This window comes from Protopterus annectens, chromosome 2.part0 (genome assembly GCF_019279795.1).
Source record: "Protopterus annectens isolate FY-2018-M chromosome 2.part0, PAN1.0, whole genome shotgun sequence".
NCBI lineage: Eukaryota > Metazoa > Chordata > Ceratodontiformes > Protopteridae > Protopterus > Protopterus annectens.
Window position 1 is genome coordinate 1,168,750,583 of NC_056728.1, and position 22,539 is coordinate 1,168,773,121.

Here is a 22,539-nt window from a genome sequence, read left to right on the forward strand (position 1 = left end):
AAGCCAATCTGGTGGTTCCCTGCCATAAACAAACTCTACAACAGAAGGAGGAAACTGATGCAGAATAAGGTGAAGTCCCAATACTGGAAAAACTCCCTTATCAGCCTCAACAAAAAGTTGAGATCCCTCATCAAATCCTATAAAACTAGCTATGAAAACAGAATTGCAGCAGATAGTAAAGACAACCACAAGGCCTTCTATAGTTATGTAAAGAATCTCCACTTCAATACCCAGATTTTCTCTGAGCTACTGCACAATGGTACCCCCTATACCGAGCCAACAGATATTGCCAATATACTGGCCGACAGATTCAGTGCCAACTTTACCCTTCTCTCCCCCAACAAAGGATCAATCACAATACCAGTAGATTGCCAGGCACCCAGTATTACTGCTGCACAGGTTAAAACAGCACTGTCCAAGGCCAAGAATACAACTTCTATGGGACCTGACAATATCCATGGGTGTGTTCTACATGAACTACAGAGTGATCTGGCACCTCACCTGTGTGCCATATTGAATTACAGCCTCACCTCAGGCTTTGTCCCTACCAAATGATGCACTCCTACAGTCATCCCTCTCCACAAAGAAGGAGTGACTACAGACCCTGGGAACTATTGACCCATTAGCCTGATGAGTCTGATATGCAAAGCTATGGAACGCATCATCATGGATCTAATAAACAAGGATATAGGGAATCTGCAAATTCTGGATCCCACACGGTTTGGTTTTGTGAAGGGTAGATCATGCCTGCTCAACGTGATCGACTTTTTTGAGTCAGTCACCAAAGCTGTGGATGAAGGCAAGGTGATTCATACAGCCTACCTTGATCTGGCCAAGGCCTTTGATACTATTCCCCACTCAGGAATCATAGAAAAGCTCACTAAGCTAGGCATCAACCCCTATATCACTAGGTGGTTTGCTAACTGGCTCACAGATAGAACCCACAGTGTGAAAGTAGCTGACTCCAAGTCAGACTGCCAACCAGTCATGAGTGGAGTCCCACAGGGTTCGGTCCTGGGTCCTTTCCTGTTTGGTATCTACTTCTCTGAAGTCCAGGCCAACACAAAGGGACTCTGACTGACAAAGTTAGCAGATGATTGCAAGTTGGGAGATATTATTAACTCCCCAAGTGATGTTGACATCCTACAGAAAGGTCTCACTGAGACCAACGACTGGTGTAAGAACCATGGCCTTAAGCTCAATGCCAAAAAATGTGTCGTCATCCCCTTTGGGAAAAACTCATTGCCATGAATTACCACATCGATGGTAGTCCACTGAACACAGAAGGTGTTATAAGAGATCTGGGAACACAGGTTGACAGCAACCTCTGTTCTGACCACCACATTGCCACTATGGTCAGAAAGTCCTTCTATGTGGCACATCTCATTACTAAGGGTTTTGCATCCAGGAAGAAAGAGGTCATTGTATCCCTCTACTCTTCCCTCATTAGGCCAATCATTGAGTACAATGCCCCATTTGGCATGTACCTCACTAGACATTTGCAACAACAGGAGAGGCCACAAAAGTACCTCACAAAGAGGATCCTGGACCTTAAACACTTGTCATATATGGACAAACACAAAAAACTTCAACTACTCTCTGTCTCATATCACCTACTTAGAGGCGATCTCTGCTTGACTCACAAAGGCATGTCTGACCCAGCTCTGTTAGAAATGCTACATCTAAAGAAATCCCAATCCCTCCGCACCACACAGTCCAGAGACCTCAACCTCATTACCACAATCAACAGAACAAGCTGGAGGGACATGTTCATAACCCAGAGACTGCCCATTCTATGGAAAAGTCTTCCCATACATGTCAAACAGAGCACCTCACTGGCCCTCTTCAAGAGAAATCTTGATGAGTGGATGGAAAATAGAAAATTCACCCCGGGGATCACTCCAGTGGCTGTACTCGACAGAGGCACTGGGAACTAAGGTCAGGTGGCAAGATGCCAGGGTAATTTTATGGGCTAGGCTTGTAAAGGCTCCATGAACATGACCTAACCAGTGCAGATCCCACATACATAATTTGAAATAGGGTGTGCAGAGGTTCCACCCTCTACAGAGAAAGACCAAGGGCATTCACTCTATGAAAAACATGTTTCAATTACTATTTGAATGCCAGTTTGAAAACTTTTTTTTGTGTGTGCATGTTTTTTTTTTACTGGCATTTGCACAATAGTTTTGTGAACAACTGACATAGACTTAAGATACTGATTCACTTTTCTTAGTTTTCTGTGGTAAGAATCATGCATATGAGATTTGAGAGATATAAATCGAAGGGTGAATATTTAATATAACACATAGTGATTGAAACTGTAGATTTATTTAAGAACCTGGGTATATGGCTAGATCCAATTTTGAGTTTTTCCTAATCATATCAACCAGTTGGTTAATTATAGTTATAAAACTGTAGCTTGTATAAAAAGATTTATAAACTCTAGGAAATCAGAAATGATGAAGGCATTGTTTGTTACTTAAACTAAACCCAAACTTGAGTATGGATAACAATATGGAAACCTTATAAAAAAACAAGCATGAGTAAACTGGAAAGAGTACAACAGAAATATACCAAAGCCTTCCATGGATGTGAAAAGTGAAGTTATTATGAATGACTAAAATATCAGAACTTTTATAGTGTGTCATATAAATATTTAAGAAGAGACCTTATTCAGGTATATAGGGCATGTAAGGAAACTACCTCAGGTAATATTTGTGGTTATCAAAAAGTAGTAGAGAATCGTCAAACAACCTACGTAGAAGATTCTATAGGAATGAGAAGTGTACTGATTGGTTCTCTGACAGAGTAGCTGATGCATGGAGCAGACTAACAAATTACATTAAATCAAGTACTAGTTTTGATATATTTAAGAACAGCCAATGCAATTATGGGAATAAGTGTTTAGGTATATTGGCAGGCTAGAAGGGCATTATTGCTCATACTTGAAATATTTGTATGTATGTATTATATATGTTTTGGTCATTGCCAGGCCAATGGGCTCACAATGGATTATAACATTCAGTACTCCACACAGCTGTACTTTATCAGCCTGTGCCTGTTCTAAGTATTGGCTCTGGGCAGGTTCGTGACAGTCTCATCCACCAGTTGATGCCTGACTTCACAATCAGGAATTTCTTCCATGTCAGAGGGCATGTTGTCTTTTACTGTACAATATTCTACACATCTTGTACAAATTTCAGTTAATCTTAACCCATTAGCCTGACAATTTTGTTGTGGTGCCACAAGGGGGAATTTGAACACAAATCACTCTTTCTATTTTGATGTGCTGCTCTGTATCTATGAGTTAAGATGGCTTAGTACAAAGCATTCAAAAATCCCCCTCTAAAAACAAAATTCACTGAATCAAAGGCATAGCCAGGATTTTTGTGATCCATCTCCCGCAAAATATGTAGCCCTCCCATTTTCTATCAATGCATGTTTTTGGCAGTATACCTTTTCAATATTTACAGAAATTAAAAAAAAAAAAAACTTGATGTGATAGGAAAAAAATCTTTGCTAAATATGCCAGTGTGTTTAATTTAAGTAACATTTAATAAAATTATTTTTAAAAAGTATTCTCTAGCATACAAGGCATATTCTTTTCTTCATCTTTGACTGCAGTAGATGAATAGACTTTCTTCTGTTTTGACTTCTTTACATCATTTAAAATTTATCTTCACTACTTACATGATCTAATGCCCTCAATTTTGACTAACCTTGTTTTGATCAAGGTAATATTGTCAGTCTTGAACTACGAGGTACTCTACAGAGGTAATACTTTGAAACAATTGTGACAGGATATACAAATGCAAAATGGGAAGCTCACTCATCACAGTTATGCTCTTATTTTGTTAAAATACTGTTGCTTTAGAGGAAGACATTGAAAACTGTCTTCCGTTGCAAGTAAGTTGCTAGAAAACCTGCAATGGACAACATTTTCATTTATTTCCTGCTAAATAAGGTTTATTTACTTGGAGGTATCACTATATTATTGCAAGAGTTTACTTCAGGCCATTCTGCCATGCCCGCCACATAATTGTTTTGTCAGCATACAGAGTACATGTACTTCTGTGCAATATGAAGGAGTTGCCAGACTAAAACTGGTTCTATGCCATCTATTTCTAAGGAGAACAATGGTAATTTAACCACAGCAATTACAAACTTTATGTTAATTTGAAGCATAAGCATAGAAGAGTTGAGATTTAAATAGCATTTTTGAAAAACATACCATAATGCCAACATTTCCAATGCATTCAAAAGCATAATCCACTCCTCCATTTGTTTTCTCTATCAATACTTCATGAATGGGCTTGCTGTGATCCTTTGGATTGATGCATTCTGTAACACCAAATAATTTTGCCTTCTCAAACTTGTCTTTGTTGATATCAACACCGATAATACGTGATGCACCAGCGTTCTTACAACCTAAAACAGCTGAAAGACCAACTCCACCCAAACCAAACACAACACAGGTAGAGCCTGGTTTCACCTTAAGATAAGGAAAAAAAACACAATTAACAAAGGCTAGATTCAGTTGATTAATTTGCAGTCTTTATATAAATCACCATGCTGTAATGAACTGCTGTGAAGTTATTACTTAAATTGTAATGAATTATTATTTTTTTTAATTTAATTTTCATTATCCCAGAATTGATATACTAGTTTATTTGGCATCATTGTGAATACATTGACAGGTGCTGTTTTCAATATGATGTTCTTCGTGTTTCACTGTTGCAGTCATCACATTTGGGTTATCTGCTTGCAGTAGCCCTCAGTCGGCCTGATTAACAAAGTCTTGGGTCCTGCGTCGGTTGCTCTCCCTTCTTCCGTGACGTCAGGTCGTCAGGGGTATAAAACATGCAGCCAATGCCATTACATCAGTCTTTCTTGCCGTGCAATGCCCGAAGCAGAAGCAGTTTGCGAGTGACGGTCGGCCGACTCCTGAAATTTTCATTTTCGAGTTTTAGAACCGAAGTCTTCAACTAAAAGCTAAGTACCCCATTGGGGAATCTTTTTCTTGCTCTAAACCGATATCAGTAAAAGTAAATAATTGCATTACTTGTGGAAAGCAAATACCTCATAAAGATTTTCATTCGTACTGTATTCGTTGCCTAGGCCCTGACCACGACATACTTTGCTGTCGGTTTTGTGCCTTATTTAAACCACAAACTATCCATTGTCAGTATATTTTTGCTTCTAAATATTTTGGTTCTCGGTTCAATTATCCTGATATGTCTTTGGTAAGCCATCCGACTACCGACATTCTGAAAAAACGCAAAGATAGAGACAGGATGCCTAGGTCCAAAGCTGTCGATGACGCTTCTCCTAAGCCAGTCACCAGTTCTCTGGTACTCAGTGAGGCACTTTTGCAGCCCCTGATACCCACTACTTCATATTCACAGGCCTCTACTGAGACCCATTTGGATGCTTCAACTGTGGAACCTGCGGATGTCTCTACCTTGGATGGGCCCGGAGCCACTGTGCAGGCATCAACTTCTGAGGGTGTATTCAGGCCTACTGACTTGCGTATTAATCCAATGCCATCTTCTTCTTCAAGGCCTAAAACTTGAAACATGCCTAGAAAAACTAACACCCACACCGCATGGTCAGGCCTCTATGCCTAAAAAACAAATGATAAGAATGGCTGAAGATCTTATTACTTTAATCAGGGGAAGCCAGCCTTCCCCCTCTAAGAGACCTAGGACTTAGTTTGCTTTTGATACTTCTGATCAGAATTCTGAATTTTCTGTTTCCTCTGATGACCAGGATTTACCCTTATCTACCTATGAGGATTTCTCTTTTGGTGAAACCTTGCATACTCTCAGGGAGCATTTTCATTGGGAAAGTCAGGATTTTTCTGATTCTAAAAGAGGCTTAGGGATTTCTTACTCCTGCTCCAGCACAGGCCTTTAGCCATACCTCCTGTACTAGACATTGTTGATAATGCCCTTTCGGAATCTAGCTTGGCCACTGACTCTTTACCTCCTGCTCCCACAAAACCTGATAGATATTACAGGGTCCTTGACTCTCACAAGTTCCTTTTTAAAAATCCTACTGTGGATCCTGAGACCATTTCACTGGGACCCAAGGGCATTAAACTACTACTGCCAAAAATCCTACCCCCTCTCATAGAGACTCCAGGGCGCTGGATAGATGGGGTAAGAAGATATACACTTCTGCAACTTTGGCCATTAGGGCCTTAAACTGCCATTTTCATCTATTAAAGTCTCAGCAGCATATTACTGGATTGCTTAAACAGAAAATGATGTTGATTCCTGATTGTGCTGAAAATAAGGATTTACAGGATTTACTGCATTCAGCTGAACAAGTTGGAAAACATACTTTGCAATGTGGTTTTGATTCACTAGAGGCATCTTGCAGGGCTGCTGTAACTGGGTCTGTGCTTAGAAGGCATGCTTGGCTTAAGGAGCAATCCTTGCCAGATCATGTTAAAGTGAAATTACTGTATGCTCCCTTAAACCAAGACCGCCTGTTTGGCAACAAGGCAGAAGAAGTTCTTAAAAAGATGGAGGAAAAAGCTAAATCTATGCAAACTGTTAAAGATTTTTTACAAGGACAACCTCCAAGATTTAGTAGGCCTTGGCCTTCCAAGAATTGGTCCTTTCCTGCCTCTTCCAGACCTTTTCAGTCCAAACCCAGATCCAGCAGAGCACCCAGGCTTCAGTTCCAGGGTACGCACAGGACTAAGCAGTGGGGGGCTTCCACTTCCAAATCTGGGAGTAATAAAACTCCCCCTATGGTAAACTGTCTTAATGACTTCTTTTTAAAAATTCCAAGCACTTCTCAACTGACTGCCCCTTTGGGGGAAAAGATTGCCTTTCATGCAAAGAACTGGGAACTCATTACCCAGGACAAATGGGTTTTAAATATAGTGCCACAGGATACAGATTTCACTTCCACACATTACCAACACCAAGCGGGTGGCCAGATCTACCTCCAAATCAGTGGGCAGAGGCCCAAAAGCAATTACTTTCTCTCTTAAGCATGGGAGCTATTCAATTAGTACCAGAAGAGGAAAAGGGACAAGATTTCTACTAGAGTCTTTTCCTGGTACCCAGAAAAGACAATTTATGGCATCCTATCCTGTACCTGTCTACTCTAAACACATTTTTGGTGATTCCAAAATTCAAGATGCTGACTCTTCACCAGTTGCTCCCTATGCTAGGCTAAGACGCCTAGTTGGCAACACTAGATTTAAAGGAAGCATACCTGCACATCCCAATCAGGGACTCTTGCAGAAGATACCTATGCTTCAAAGTAGGCTACACGCACTATCAGTTCTCTGCACTGCCCTTTGGCTTATCTACTGCGCCCAGGGTATTCACAAAGTGTCTAGCTCCAGTCATTGCATTTTGCAGGCAAAGAAATATTCAAATATACCTATACCTGGACGATTGTCTAATTCAGGCAGAAAGCCAGAACATACTTTTGAATCATCTGGCCTTTGTACAAAGGGTGCTAACTTGTCTGGGGTACACCATAAATGAAAAGAAATCACACCTGGTACCCTGTCAACAAATTATATTCCTGGGAGCAAGCTTGAATACAACTTCTCAGATGGCTTTCCTCACGCCAGAGAAACAAATTCATTTGACAACCTACTTCAAACAAGTGGCCACAAAAACCCTATGTGCAAGGCAAATACTACAAGCCTTGGGGTTCATGGCCTCCTGCATTCTTCTAATTCCATATGCAAGACTGCATATGAGGAAACTTCAATGGTATCTAAAAAGCCTATGGTGTCAACATTCTCAGGATCTAGAAGCAATGATTCCTATCATAACTTGCCTAAGCCTAGAGTTCCTTTGGTGGGTAGAGGCCTGCCACCAGAACAAGGGACTACCATTTATACTACCCCCTGCCGCCCAAACCCTAACAACAGACACATCAGACTATGCATGGGGGGCTCACCTGGCAGGGAAGTGCATTCGGGGCAAATGGAACCCAAGTCAAATGCACCTGCATATTAATCAAAAAGAAATGTTAGCTGTACAGAATGCTCTGACAGCCTTCAAGGACCACATTCTTCCAGGAAAATTAATGGTAAAGACAGACAACACCACTGTTATGTGGTACATACACAAGCAGGGGGGTACATATTCTTACCCCCTCTGCAGACTAGCCATGGCATTGTGCAACACAGCCCTGAGCTACTAAGTGCATATACAAGCTCAATTCCTGCCAGGAAAACTAAATACACTTGCAAACAAAGCAGAAACCTCATGGATCCACATGAGTGGAAACTGGAACCAAGGATTTTCAACATGTTGACAAGCAAATGGAGGAGCCCAGATATAGACCTGTTTGCCTCCCCACAGAACTATCAATTGAACAAATTATGCACAAGGACTCCCCACAAACAAGCTTGGAAAGTGGATGCTCTGTCCTTCAGCTGGAAAAACCTATCAGTTTATGCCTTTTGTCCTTTGCCTCTGCTCTTCAAAGTACTACTAAAGCTCAAACAAGACAAACCAAGGATGATTTTGATTGCAACAGACTGGCCATGCCAACACTGGTACCCCCTCTTGCACAGTATGTCACTGTTGCCCCATGGCACCTGCCTCAGCCTCGTACCCTATTGTCTCAGCAGGAGAACCAGATTCTGCACCCTTAGCTTCAAACACTGAACCTAGCAGCCTGGCTAATTACCTAATCTTTCCTTTACCACCCCTCAGTATACCAGTGATGGATATAATTTTAGAGGCAGGGAAACCTAGTACTAAAAAATCTTATGCTGAAAAATGGAAAAGATTCTGTGCCTGGAACGAATCTCAAGGGATGAGCACAGCAGTGCCCAATTTACCTCAAATTTTACAATACTTAACTGCGATGCTTCACAAGGGCTTGTCTTTCTCCTCCATCAAAATTCACATCTCAGCCATTTCAGCTCATTATAACACAGAACCTCCCCTCTTCTCTCATCCAATGCTCAAGCAGTTCCTCAGAGGGGCCAAAAATTTACAACCACCCAGGAGAGCTCCAACTCCAGCCTGGGACCTTAACTTTGTATTGGAGAAACTCACTCTTCCTCCTTTCAAGCCAGCTGCTACTGCAGACTTAAAATTCCTTTCTTGGAAAACAGCTTTCCTTTTAGCATTCACTTCAGCAAGAAGGGTATTTGAATTACAGGCCCTTATGGCAGTGGAGCCTTTCATCATCTTTCATGCGGACAGGGTGTCCCTCAGGACCAGTCCCTCCTTCATGCCCAAGGTGGTATCCAGTGTGGCACTTAATCAGTCCATTCATTTGCCAACCTTCTTTCCTAATCCACAGAACAAAGGGGAACAGATTCTGCACTCCTTAGATGTGCACAGACAACTTAGATTCTACTTGGACAGGACTAAACCTCAAAGGAAATTTGAACAACTGCTGGTGGCATTTGCCGCAGGGGCAGAGGGGAAGGCTATTTCAAAGCAAACCATTTACAAATGGATAGGCTATTGCATTCATTTCTGTTATAAGCAGCATGGAAAACCTATCCTACAGGAGATCAGACCCCACTCAACCAGGCCTGCATCTACCTCTACAGCCTTTCTCAGAGGCGTCCCTACCAGGGACATCCTAGAAGCTGCTACCTGGAGGTCTGTACATACTTTCACCAAGCATTATCATCTGCCAATTTTCTCTAAATCCAGAGCTGGCTTTGCCACTGCAGTCTTGCAGGGCCTTATAGCTGGTCCTAATGCTATCTAAATTCCTCCTCCCATTCTTAGCTTTGGGATTCTACCCAAATGTGATGACTGCAACAGTGAAACATGAAGAGCATAGTACAATTGTATACACTTACCATAAATGTAGATGTTCGAGTGTATTCACTGTTGCAGTCCTGGTTACCCTCCCTCCAGCCCCCTTACTTTTTTTTGGCTATACCTCTACTCTCCTTTACTATGCTCAAACGCTTTTGGTGTATTTGCTTTTTTGTTGGAGGTATAACCTTGTATATTTATAGATTTAATTGCTTCCCATTAGGGGGGCACCTGGCATCTGGGGCAAGAAAAAAACTGATGTAATGGCGTCGGCTGCATGTTTTATACCCCTGACGACCTGACATCATGGAAGAAGAGACAGCAACTGATGCAGGACCCAAGACTTTGTTAATCACGCTGACTGAGCGCTACTGCAAACAGATAACCCAAATGTGATGACTGCAACAGTGAATACACTCGAACATCTACATTTATGGTAAGTGTATACAACTGTACTTTTTGGACTATTGCATGTGGTCGGTAATCATTCAATAAATGTGAGAAAGCATACTTCACTAATGTATTTATTCTGAAGTCACATTTTAGATGAAATTCCGATATGATCAACGTGGCTTGTTAAACTTTTACAAGTGCTGCATCTTTGGTATAACTAGTATATTATCAAGATGAATACTCATTTGTTACTTAACTGAACTTCCTTCTAGAATGAGATTTACATTTACCTGGCTGTATGTTTTATCGGTATGAACAGATTGCTGCAGAAAAGCATGTTTTGTGGTCCAAACAACTTAACTGCAGAAATAAATAAACACACAAAAATAATAACAAGAATAATCTTAGTGCACATTCTTAAACTTTGTAAAACAATTCATCTTAGAATAAGACTGGGCCATATGTTATTAAAGTCCTAAGAATAGACCAAGGGCCAGATTCAAGAAAGGTTACACTAAGTGTGCACTGTTCTGAGTGAACAGACAACAGAGACAGAACTCACACCTCTTTCCTCTTAATTTTAGTTTTCCTACTGATGTTGTTGCAGTGTTAATTACTGACAGGGATTCAAAGGTTACCACAAAGTGTAGTCTACATGTACACTTAGTGTAATCTTTCTGCGTGACTAGAAAGCACAAAAAATGTGATAAGAATTTTATTGAATACATGTTATGTACAATTACTGTACATTTAAGGCATCCACGGTGGTGCAGCGGTTTGCATTGCTGCCTCACAGCAAGAGGTTCTCCGGTTCGATTCTCGGCTGGGGTGCCTTCTGTGCGGAGTTTGCATGTCCTCCCTGTGGTCGTGTGGGTTTCCTCCGGGTGCTCCTCCCACATCCCAAAGACATGCTGTAGGTGGATTGGACACTCTAAATTGGCCCTAGGTGTGAGTGTGTGCGTGTGTGTGCCTTCTGTGGAAGGTTGGGCGCCAAGCTGGCAACTCGACACTGTAAAACTCCACTGCCAATCATGAGCGGACAGGTGATCCATGGTGGCAACCCCTAACCGGGAAAAAGCCAAAAGAAGATGATGATGACAATTAGTGTACACTTAGCAAAGGCTTTATTGAATCTGGCCCCAAGAGTTTAGGTTTAGTCATTACAAATGGCTTTTCATGAAATGTATCATTAATGGGATAAAATGTTGATGACCTTATTAACAGAATAGTTTTTTCAAACAGTGAATCTGCAGTTTTAATCTTCTTCTTCTTTTGCTTTTCCAGGTTAGGAGTTGCCACAGCAGATCACCTGTCCACTCATGATTGGCAGTGGAGTTTTATGGTGTTGGGTTGACTCTGAAGTTTTAATGACCACCGCGGTGGAGCAGCAGTAGTGTTGTTGCCTCACAGCAAGAGGTTCTCCCGTTCGATTCTCGGCTGGAGTGTGGGGAGTGGCTTCTGTGTGGAGTCTGCATGTCCTCCCCGTGGTTGGGTGGGCGTTCGAAAGAGATGAGTAAATGGGTGTGCCTTGGTTGAAAGTCGAGTTGGCACCTCGACGTTCATGAAAATCTACTGCCAATCATTAGCGGACCGGAGTTGCACTGTGGCGACCCCTAAACAGGAAAAGCCGAAAGACAAACAACAACAACAACAACTAAATGCTTTTCTACACCCCTTCATAGTATTCTGTCATAACTATACTTCAAGACTTAAAAAAATGACCATACAGGTTGAATGATGTGACAATCTGCTATAAATGCCATAAACTAATCTCACTGGATATTCACATCCAGACCCCACCCCCTGCCCAGAAAACCACAGTGAAAAACGTCTCTAAAGCAAATTTCACACTCCTCAAAACCGAGGTGGAATCCTTCAAAGCCCCCGGGCTTGTGGAAAATACGGCCCAGACTGCAGAATCCTTTATAAATGCATTCTATGAACACCTTCAGGAATGCATGGATCATGCAATCCCATATAAAACCAAGACCCAATCCTCCAAAGGAAGACGTCCTGTCTGGTGGACCCCAGACATAAACAAACTATACAATAGAAGGAGGAAGCTACTACATGATAGAGCAAAATCCCAAAAAGGGAAGGCATCTCTGATCAGTATTAGCAAAAAACTATGGGCACTCATAAAATCGTCTAAGGCCAGCTTCGAGAGAAAAATTGCACAGGACACTACGGATAATCACAAGGCTTTCTTTAGTTATGTTAGGAACCTGGGTGGGAATTCCCAGATATGCTCAGAATTAGTCCAAAATGACAAGAAATACACCGAACCCACAGACATTGCCAACATCCTAGCTGACAGGTTCAGTGCAAACTTCTACCCCCCTCCCCACCAAAAGGGAGAATATCTATCCCAGCAGAGTGCTGCCTCCCTGACATCTCAGATGCTCAGGTAAGAGCCGCCCTCTCCAAAGCAAAAAAAACAGCATCATTGGGACCAGACAGTGTCCCGGCTGTGTCCTACATGAACTCCAAGAAGAGCTAAACCCAAACATAAAACTACTGTTCAATCTCAGCCTTACTACAAGATATGTACCCAAAAAGTGGCGTACAGCAACATTGGTCCCTCTCCACAAAGGTGCTGCCTCAACGGATCCTGGAAACTATCGCCCCATAAGCCTGACTGGCTTGGTCTGCAAAGCTATGGAAAGGATCATCATGGACCTCATAAATAAAGATATTGGGGACCTACAGACACTGGATCCTACCCAGTTTGGCTTTATTAAGGGCAGATCCTGCCTCTTAAACCTGGTCGATTTCTTTGAAACAGTCACCAAGGCCATTGACGAGGGGAAGGTGGTCCACACAGCCTACCTGGACCTCGCAAAAGCCTTCGATACAATACCCCACTCGGGCATTATAGATAAGCTCACCAGCTTAAATATAAACCCCTATGTCACTATATGGGTTGCAAACTGGCTAAAGGACAGAACCCACATGGTTAGAATTGCTGGAGCCATGTGAGACTCCAAACAAGTTACAAGTGGCGTCCCACAAGGCTCAGTCCTGGGACCTCTCTTGTTCAGTATATATTTCTTGGAGGTACAGGCAAACATGGAAAGACTATGGCTGACCAAGTTTGCAGATGACTGCAAACTGGGCACCATAATCGAATCTCCAGCCGACACAAGCATCCTCCAAAAGGGCCTCATAGAAACAGACAACTGGTGTCAGAGCCATGGCCTCAAGCTAAATGCCAAAAAGTGTATATTCATCCCCTTTGGCAAAAACAAAGTGCCCACAAATTACCACATAGGTGGCAATCCATTAAGTACAGAAGAAGTAATTAGGAACCTGGGGACCCAAGTTGATAGCAATCTCTCATTTGACAATCACGTGGCCAAAGTGGTTAGAAAAACATTTTATATAGCCCACCTAATCATGAAGGGATTCACATCTAGATCAGGGGAGGTCATCATGCCTCTTTAATCATCCTGAATTAGGCCCATAATTGAGTACAATGCTCCTTTTGGGATGTACCTTACCAGACACCTGCAGCAACTGGAAAGACCCCAAAAGTACCTCACCAAGAGGATCAAAGGGCTCAAAGAGATGCCATATGCTGCCCGGTTAAAGAAACTCCAGCTCTACTCAGTGGCATACCGCCTGCTCAGAGGCGATCTGTGCCTGACGTATAAAGCCATGTCCAACCCGGAATTAATGGACATGCTGCACCTCAGAAAATCCAAATCCCATTGATCTACGCGCTCGAGAGACTTGAACCTCAGCAATGAAATAAACAGGACATGCTGGAGGGACAGATTCATAACCCAGAGGCTCCCTTCACACTGGAATAAAATCCCAGTCCAGGTTAGGCTGAGTCCCTCATTGACTCTCTTCAAGAGGAATCTTGACGAGTGGATGGGAGATCGTAGGTTTACCCCGGGTATCACTTCTGTGTCACTGTTAGACAGAGGCACAGTATATCAACCTCGAAAAAGGGCATACCAAAATTAATTTAAAATGGGTGGTGAAAGCCAAACACACACTGGCTAGGCTTATAAATGCCCTAGGGCAGAGAGCCTAGTATGAACCTATGAACCTATGAACCTAAATTACAGCTGTACTAAGGTACATATTGATTTTGGGTAGATTCATTTGGTTATCCTAGAAAACAAGGTATAATTTGTTCCTTTTAAAACAATTTTTGTTTGTTACACTTTCGTCTAGGTATAGAGACAGGTCATAATTACTAAAACTCCATTTAATCAATCCTGTTAAAAATTAAATTTTTTTTGTAATTTCCAGCTTACTTAGTTTGTCGAGCAAACTCTTACTAGACATACGGACATTTTTAAACTAAGCAAAACTGGTACTAAATGAATACATTTGTAGAAAAAACTAATAAAACAAACCACAAACTATTCACTGTTATGCTGTGTAGAAAACAAGGCTTTGGTTGAATAAACATAGTGACATGTATGTTTGTCGTAAGCACTTTCATTTTATTCACAAAACAAGAGACTTCATCAGACAATGAAAGGACATCTGGTCATGACTTTATGGGGACCTAATCATGTTTGTTTGGAATTCAACAGTGAGCTTCTTGAAGATTATTTTACTAATGAGCTTGTCAAATGTCTCTGAGGATGGTGACTTTGGAGTATTTTTCTTTTTTAATTTTATTTGTAGTTTAGTTATTTATTAAGTGGGACACCTTAATGATCAGGCCCACTTACAGTGTAGTCCTGGGGAAAATTTCTCAGGAAATATAACACTTTCTAATGTAATACAGAGATAAATTGGTGGTATAATGGTAATGTGCATATTAAAATATTATGGACACTCTCAGAGACCTGGGTTCTAAGCACATCTCTGGATGTATGTTATATCCTAAGCTGTGGACTGGGGATCAAGTATAGTACATATATGTTTTAAAAAGAAAGGCATGTGCCTAGGATTAAGACAGTAACCTCACAGATCAAGGTACAGGGTTTGATTCTGAACTGTGGTTACTGTCTAGGCTTGTAATAGTCTGCAGACTGATAGCCTGGTAGCTACCTATGAATAAATGAAAAGCAAAATACATGAAACACTTTATAAGACCATTTCAAAGGTAACAAATATGTAAACAGATTTTTACAAACATAATCACACAGGCAATGATTCAGTGTGCACTAATACACTGTGCAGTCATGTATTGTACTAAACTAAAATGAAAGCTGACAGTTTATATACACAGTAACATAATCATGTATGCATTGTTTGAACCATACAAAAGGAGAACTTAAATAGAAATATATGTTATATATACCCAAATAAAAGAGTACGTTTAAACCCATTATGACATAGCCAGCAATGCATAATTTACGACACACCAAAATATCATAATATTCCACATAGCATCTATAAACAAGCACAAGTTAAATATCTATAAGGCCAGTATTCACATTTCTTCAGTCTATTAAAAATGAAAAATGAATGAGAACAGCGCAAACTTGTCACAGGAGAACTGGCATGCATTAGTCAGGCATTCTAGGTTAAAGTTTATAAAATGTTGGCATGTGTGTAAGTGTGTGATGTGTATGTGTACATGCATGTGTGTGTGTGTGTGTGTGTGTGTGTGTGTGTGTGTGTGTGTGTGAGAGAGAGAAGGGGTAGGATAAGTGCTCACACTGAAGTGGAGACAAGTAGACTGGGAGAAAGGAGTCGACAGTATACAAGAGCTGGCAGTTAAGGTCGGGACATATTTCAGCATGTGATTTAATTAAGAGGATGAGGACAACATATAGGCAAGAATGAAAAACAGATGGGTAACAGAATAAACGAGCTGAGACAAGTCTGAAGAAACTTGTTAGAAGCAAGGTACTAATTAGGAATTCAAAATTAACTATGTAGCAATCAAGTGAGTACTGAATGGCTGAAAGTATACTTTGTAGCATCTTACAAATGAGATACCATATAATTTTATTTATATGATTCTGCAGCTGTATGAAAAATGAGTCATGCCTTAATATTGCTTGTAAAATGTATTTTTAGTTTTGAGTGACTTGGCCTTAGAAGGCTGTTCCAAACATTATCAACAAGTGTAGTGAACATATCATTTCTTTGTGTATTACAGATTTTGGTTATCACGATAACATTAACTCCTAAGAAACTACTTAGAACAAAGCATCTTAAAGCCAGGGACTCTACTAGGCAGATGGGCATGGTCAGAAACTTATGCATAACTGTATTTACACATTTGTATCCAAATAGTTGCCTGCGTGACTTTCCTGCTAAGCCAGTTAAAAAAATTAACCTAAAAATGATTAGTTTAAATGGACCACGTTTACTCAAGATTATCCTAACATTCTGCTCCCATAAATTTTGTCACCTCATTTTCCCTTATTCTTATATAAATAAGAAGTTCAGGGACCACAACTGTTTAGGAAGTTTTGAGGAATGACATTTCTAGTGGGAGTAGTTACCTGGCTTTAGTTCCTCTACCTACATTTGGAAATGCTTTCTACTGAATAATTTAAGACATAAGCTGTCCAAAGTGGGATGAAATTGGTCACAGAGTATTAAATTCCTAGGGCAGGAAATGCATGTTGTAAGTAATTTTAACTACCCCTCCATTAATTGGGAGGCATACATGTCCACTAACATGTAGGCCTAAAGATTTCTAGACTTTGTAACTTCAAATGCCCTGGAGCAACTAGTCTGCACTCTCACTTGGGAAACAAATATCCTCAATTTGGTAGTCACAAATATGGTAGACTGCTGCACACCCGCCCTAGTGTTATGTCCTCACTAGTAAGATCAGATCAGAAAGCAATTGCCCTTAAAATAATTTAATTTTTTTTATTAATTATAAATAATAAAACTTGTTCGCCCACCTAATCCCAAAACTTTAAGAACTTCTTTGAGGTTTTTTATCGCTATTAAGGAATGACATTGCTAGTTTCCAATCATCCCAAATTCAGAAATCACAGAAACCTATGCAGAGACGTACACAAAAGCACTGTATGACCTTATACACAACTGCATAAAAACAGCAGTACCATATGAAAATAAACCCAGGTCAGACTGCAAAAACAAGACACCCTAGTGGACCCCTAGTATTAATAGGTTGTACAACAAAAGAAAGAAAATTCTGTCAAGAAGTAAGAGCGAATACACACACAGAGAAATAGGTCCCTCATTAGTCTAAACAAGGGAATCAGGGTATTAGTCAAATGTCTGAAAGCAGACTTTGAGGTAAAAATAGCCTCCAAAGCTAAGGATAACCATAAGGCATGTTTCAGTTGCATGTTGCAATCATACGGGCAACACCCAACAATGTGTGGAATTAATTATAGATGGCATCACCTTTACTCAGTCAGAAAACAAAGACATCTCAAATTTCACCTTCCCATTACCTGTCAGTTCTCCGCCAAAACATATCCTCCACCACTCTACCACCAATTATTACCAAAGAGCAGGTTGCCACTGTACTCTCTAAAATTAAGAACATGGCTTCAATGGGGTCTGACAATATACCAGGCTGCCTCTTAACCACAGCCTCTGGACTGGCTTTGTCCCAATAGAATGGAAGACAGCAACAAGTCATCTGTCTGCATAATGGGGACCATCTACTGACCTGGGAAATTACACACCCATATGTTTGACTAGTCTTATATGTAAGGTCATGGAAAGAATAATCATGGACCTGATAAATAATGACTTATGAGACCTCCAAACCACTGGACCCACCCAATTCAGCTTGTCAAGGTCAAGTCATGCCTATTGAATCTGGTGGAGTTCATTGAAAAAATCACTAAGGCCATGGATGAGGGTAAAACAGTACATACTGCATACCTTGACCTGACCAAGTAATTTAATACTCTCAGGTATTATAAATAAACTCACAAAACTGGGCATAAATCCCTATGTCCCCAGATGGATAGCCAACTGGCTCATGGACAGGACACATGTGGTTAAAGTGGGTGAATCTAGAACCAGCAAGAGGCCAGTTACTAGTGGTGTGCCACAGGGCTCAGTACTGGGACCACTCCTGTTCAGAATATACTCCTCCGAAGTCATGGCAAATGTGGACGGTGTCTGGATAACAAACTGTGTCAACGACTGCAATCCACCAATGATGTAGATATCCTCCAGGTAGGTTTAAAAAAGAGAAATGATTGGTGCCAGAACAATGGACTAAAAATAAATGCAAAAAAAGTGCATTTCCATACCCTTTGGGAAGTCAAATACCCCTGCAAATTACAGCTTCAATAGCACACCCCTGAGAGTGGACTCAGAGGTAAGAGATCTAGGTACGCAGATACACAGTAGCCTGAACTTTGATTGCCATGTGTCCTCAGTGGTGATGAAATACTTTTAATGTGGTACAACTTATAAGTAAAGATATGGTATCCATGTCCAAGGAAATTATAGCTCACTGTACTCAGTCCTCATTAGACCAATAATCAAGTACAGTATGCCATTTGGCATGTACTTGACTAGGCACTTACAGCAGCTGGAGTGATCTCAGAGGTTTCTCACAAAGAAAATACAGGGTGTAAACAACATGAACTATGAGGATAGACTAAAATCCCTATCCCTTTACTCTGTCTGCTACTGACAATTAAGGGGTGACCTATGCCTAACCTACAAGACACTCACATATCCAGCCCTGATGGAGCTGCTACACATCTGCAAGTCAAACACCATGAGGGTCACTCAATTTAGGGATCTAAACTTAGTCAGTGACTCAAACAAAACATGCTGCAGAGACAGATATATGTCTTAGAGATTGCCCATTCTTTGAAACAGGCTTCCTATTCACATTAAGCAGAGCCCTTCTGTGGCCATCTTCTAATGCAGTTTGGATCAATGGAAGGGGAATCGCAAATTCACACCTGGGGTAGTGCCCCTGTCCATTATGGACAAGGTCAGTCTGTAAGATACTCAGTGCACAGGCAGAAATCCATGCCATCCTCTTGCCCCTAAGGGCCATATATTGGGTAAATTTGGGTTATACTGGCTAGGCTTGTAAGGTCCCTTAAGTCGTTAACCTAGTAATCTCTTATGAACCTATGAACAATTCAACATTTACAGCCAAGGTGGCATCAGGAGCCAGGGAATGAGCTTCCTTTCTTTCCACATCGCAGCAGGTTGGTAATACCTTTTCAACATTCATTATATAAGCTAGCTCTATTTTGTAAATTCCAAAATTAATAGTTTGACTTTTGGATTAGATTTTTGGTCCTGTTTCTCAATTGTGTATATTTCTGTTGCAGTGAAGTAAGATCAGTTTTATGCCACTCTTCCTTGTTTGGGTCATCACAAGTCTAACCTCTGTTGTCATTGATGAGACAGCAAACTATTTGATCTATGAAGCTTCAGTACTTGCCATTTGGTTAAAGATACCTATAGGTATAATCATATGTTATCAGACTCATTATTGAATATAATGTAAATTTTGGCATGCATTTATCTAAACATATCACACTACATGAGAGACCTCAGAGATTCATAGCTAAAAAGATCACTGGCCTCAACATTCTTAGTTATCCATAGAGACTGGCAGCCCTTTCTCTGTACTCAGTCTGTTACAGACTCCTCCATGGAGATCTATGTCTAGCCTTTGGTGTGATGAAAAATCCAACCCTATTTGATCTCCGATTCCTTCACAGAACTAATAGTACATCAAATACCTGGTTAAAGGAAGTAAACCTTCATCAGCAGATAAGACATGTTGGCTTTGTAGATTCACATCCCAATGTATCCCTCAGCTCTGGAACTAAATTTCACTACATATCAAGCAGAGTAGCAGTCTTGCCACCTTCAAAGCAAACCAAGATAATTGGATGGGCATCTTCAAATTCTCTCCTGGTCTATCATGTCTTGTCCTCCTTGAGGCTAGAGGGACATTTTGAATAGGGTTTTTGGCTAGGTTTGAAATGGTTTGCAGACAGACTGCCTACTACTTACATATGAACCTATACATAGACTAGTGGGATGGTGGTAACATCCACTGAAATATCATTGGATGTTGTCTGCTTAAAAAAACCTGGTTTGCTGTATTTAATAAATGTAGACTGACTTACATTTCAAATATTTCATTGTTTTGATACTTATAAAAATGCCTCTAAAGAAGAAAACTGTGATGATAGTCACCATCCCAATATCAAAAATATGCAATATGGAGTAAGATAAAGCCCATCATGCAGTAATCTTATTAGTGGGCTTCTGATTCATGTCACTTGTGTTTTAAGTTGGGCAACATTATGGAGCCAAAGCCCATCATGAGAGTAAGGATCAGTATTAATGCATAAATAAAGTATAAAAAGAAGTGCATTTAAGAATATATTAAATAAAAAAAAATAATATTTCACAGTATCACAGTGAAGGTGATGTGAAAAGAAAGGAGCATTAGGAGGAAACATGGGTGCAGGCTGCCCTGTCCTTATGATAAAGATGAAGTCTAGATTTAGATGCTTGACCAGAGCCTCAGAGTTCTTGAATAGTGGACACCTCAGACCTCAGGAGCTGAAATGGGGAAGACATAGTCAGAGCTACCGAGGTTATTTGAGGGTCTGTTTCGAATAACATCATTATCTGCATGTGATATCAGTAAGACAATGGAAAGTTTGTAGAGTAATGCTGTGCATTGTGATTGTGGTGATAAGTTTCAGGACTGTGAACATTGGAGTCAGCAGAAGGGACCTGCACCATTCATTTACTGGCAGACAATCTGAATGACACAGGTTGATGCAGTGAATTTCAAACTTTGGAGACAGCATGATGAAAGAAATTTTATTGGAGACAGATTGTAGGATATTAACATTTTTGCTGGAGGAGAAGCTGACAAGCAGTACAAGACCATATACAAGTTCGGGTAAAAGAATTATATTTCCTATGGCACGTTGACATTCAGGGGTAAGAAATATAAGGATTTTTCCAACATGCAAATTGAGTCTGATTGATTTTTGTTTTAATAATATTAATATATTATACCATAGAAAATTGTCTCTCTAAGTGTCGATTGTTACTCAATCCCAAAAAAACTAAAATGCTGTTATTCTCACCAACTCAAAAATCTGCTTCTTTCTCCTTCAACATAAATGCAAAAGATGGGACAATTATTTCCCCCGACCCCTATACAAAACTACTAGGCATCATTATTGACAACAACCTAAAATTTGACCTACATGTAAATCAAACAATCAAGAAAATCAATAAAAAACTTGGGTCACTCTATAGAATTAAAGCCTTCCTTACCCCTCCAGCTAAGATGGCCATAGCTTGCTCCCACCTGTGTTTAACACTTTTATATGCCTCCCCCCTTCTCTCCAATCTAAACAAATCTGCACTCAATAGACTCTCAATATGTTACAATCACAATGCCAGGTTTGCCACAGGCCTGCCTTTTAGAACCCACCACTGCATCAACCTCAAACAGCTTGGGTGGCTAGAACTTCCCAGTCTTATCCAATATAACCTGCTGATCATGGCTAACAAAATCCTCTATAACCCAGATTATACACCAGCCCTTAGAAATATTATCACCCCCCATAACAATCCAAGACTGCACCGATCCTTGAACAAACTACTAATTCAGACAATCAAAACTAACAATGCAGCTGGTGATGCCCTCTTTGCCAACTCTGCAGGCAGAGCCTGGAACTTACTTCCAGCTGACATTACGTTGCTCTCCTCCTTAGGCCAATTTAAAACTAAACTCAAACAACATATGGCATTACACTGGCTTTGCCACTGCAACAAGCCTGGCTAAAGTCTCAACATGAATGTGAATAATCTTGTTAACCAACTATTGTTAATTCTCTCCTGACTATAAGCAGGGGAATCTTCTAAACTGTGATCATGTCTATTTCATGTTTGCTTACGTATTTTTTGTAAATTCTATTCATCTAATAATTGTCTTAATAGTTATTTAATGTATTTTTGGAAATATCATACAGGCAATTATGTCTTATTAGTTAGTTAATGTATTTGTATGTATTTGTATGCTTTGGAGCTTATCTCCCTGGGCCTCCGCTGAAAATGGACATCGATCTAATCGGACTATCCCGGTCAACAAATGTAAAATAAAATAAAAAATTAAATATTTGAAAAGATTGATGAAAATTAATTCTAGATGAAGGGAGACATTTTGATAAGTGAAGAAATAATTTGAGATATAGACTGAGTTGACTCTACAGTAACTAGGGTTTTGAAAAACATACCTTTGGCTTTACTCCAGTTTAGGATAAGATGTTTTACGCAGTGGATAACTGGATAAAAAGTGCTAACTCAAGGATGGGTGGTACAAGGTTTGAACTCAGACTTCTTAGTTGAACTTGAGCAGTCTGAAAATAGAATTCACCCAAAAATGAACACAGATGTGGGCAGCTGCAGTTCAGACTGAAGTTGATACCTATTGAAGAAGAGT

General features: G+C 40.4%; 1 protein-coding gene across 1 annotated transcript in view; it reads right to left on the reverse strand.

Annotated features, from left to right (window-relative positions):
* Positions 1-22,539, reverse strand: part of LOC122793403 (alcohol dehydrogenase class-3-like) — a 279,913-nt gene that overhangs the window by 53,143 nt on the left and 204,231 nt on the right. The window contains exon 6 of the mRNA XM_044061378.1: positions 4,232-4,492. Coding sequence (XP_043917313.1) covers positions 4,232-4,492 — 261 coding nt within the window. The remainder of the gene's footprint in view (positions 1-4,231; positions 4,493-22,539) is intronic.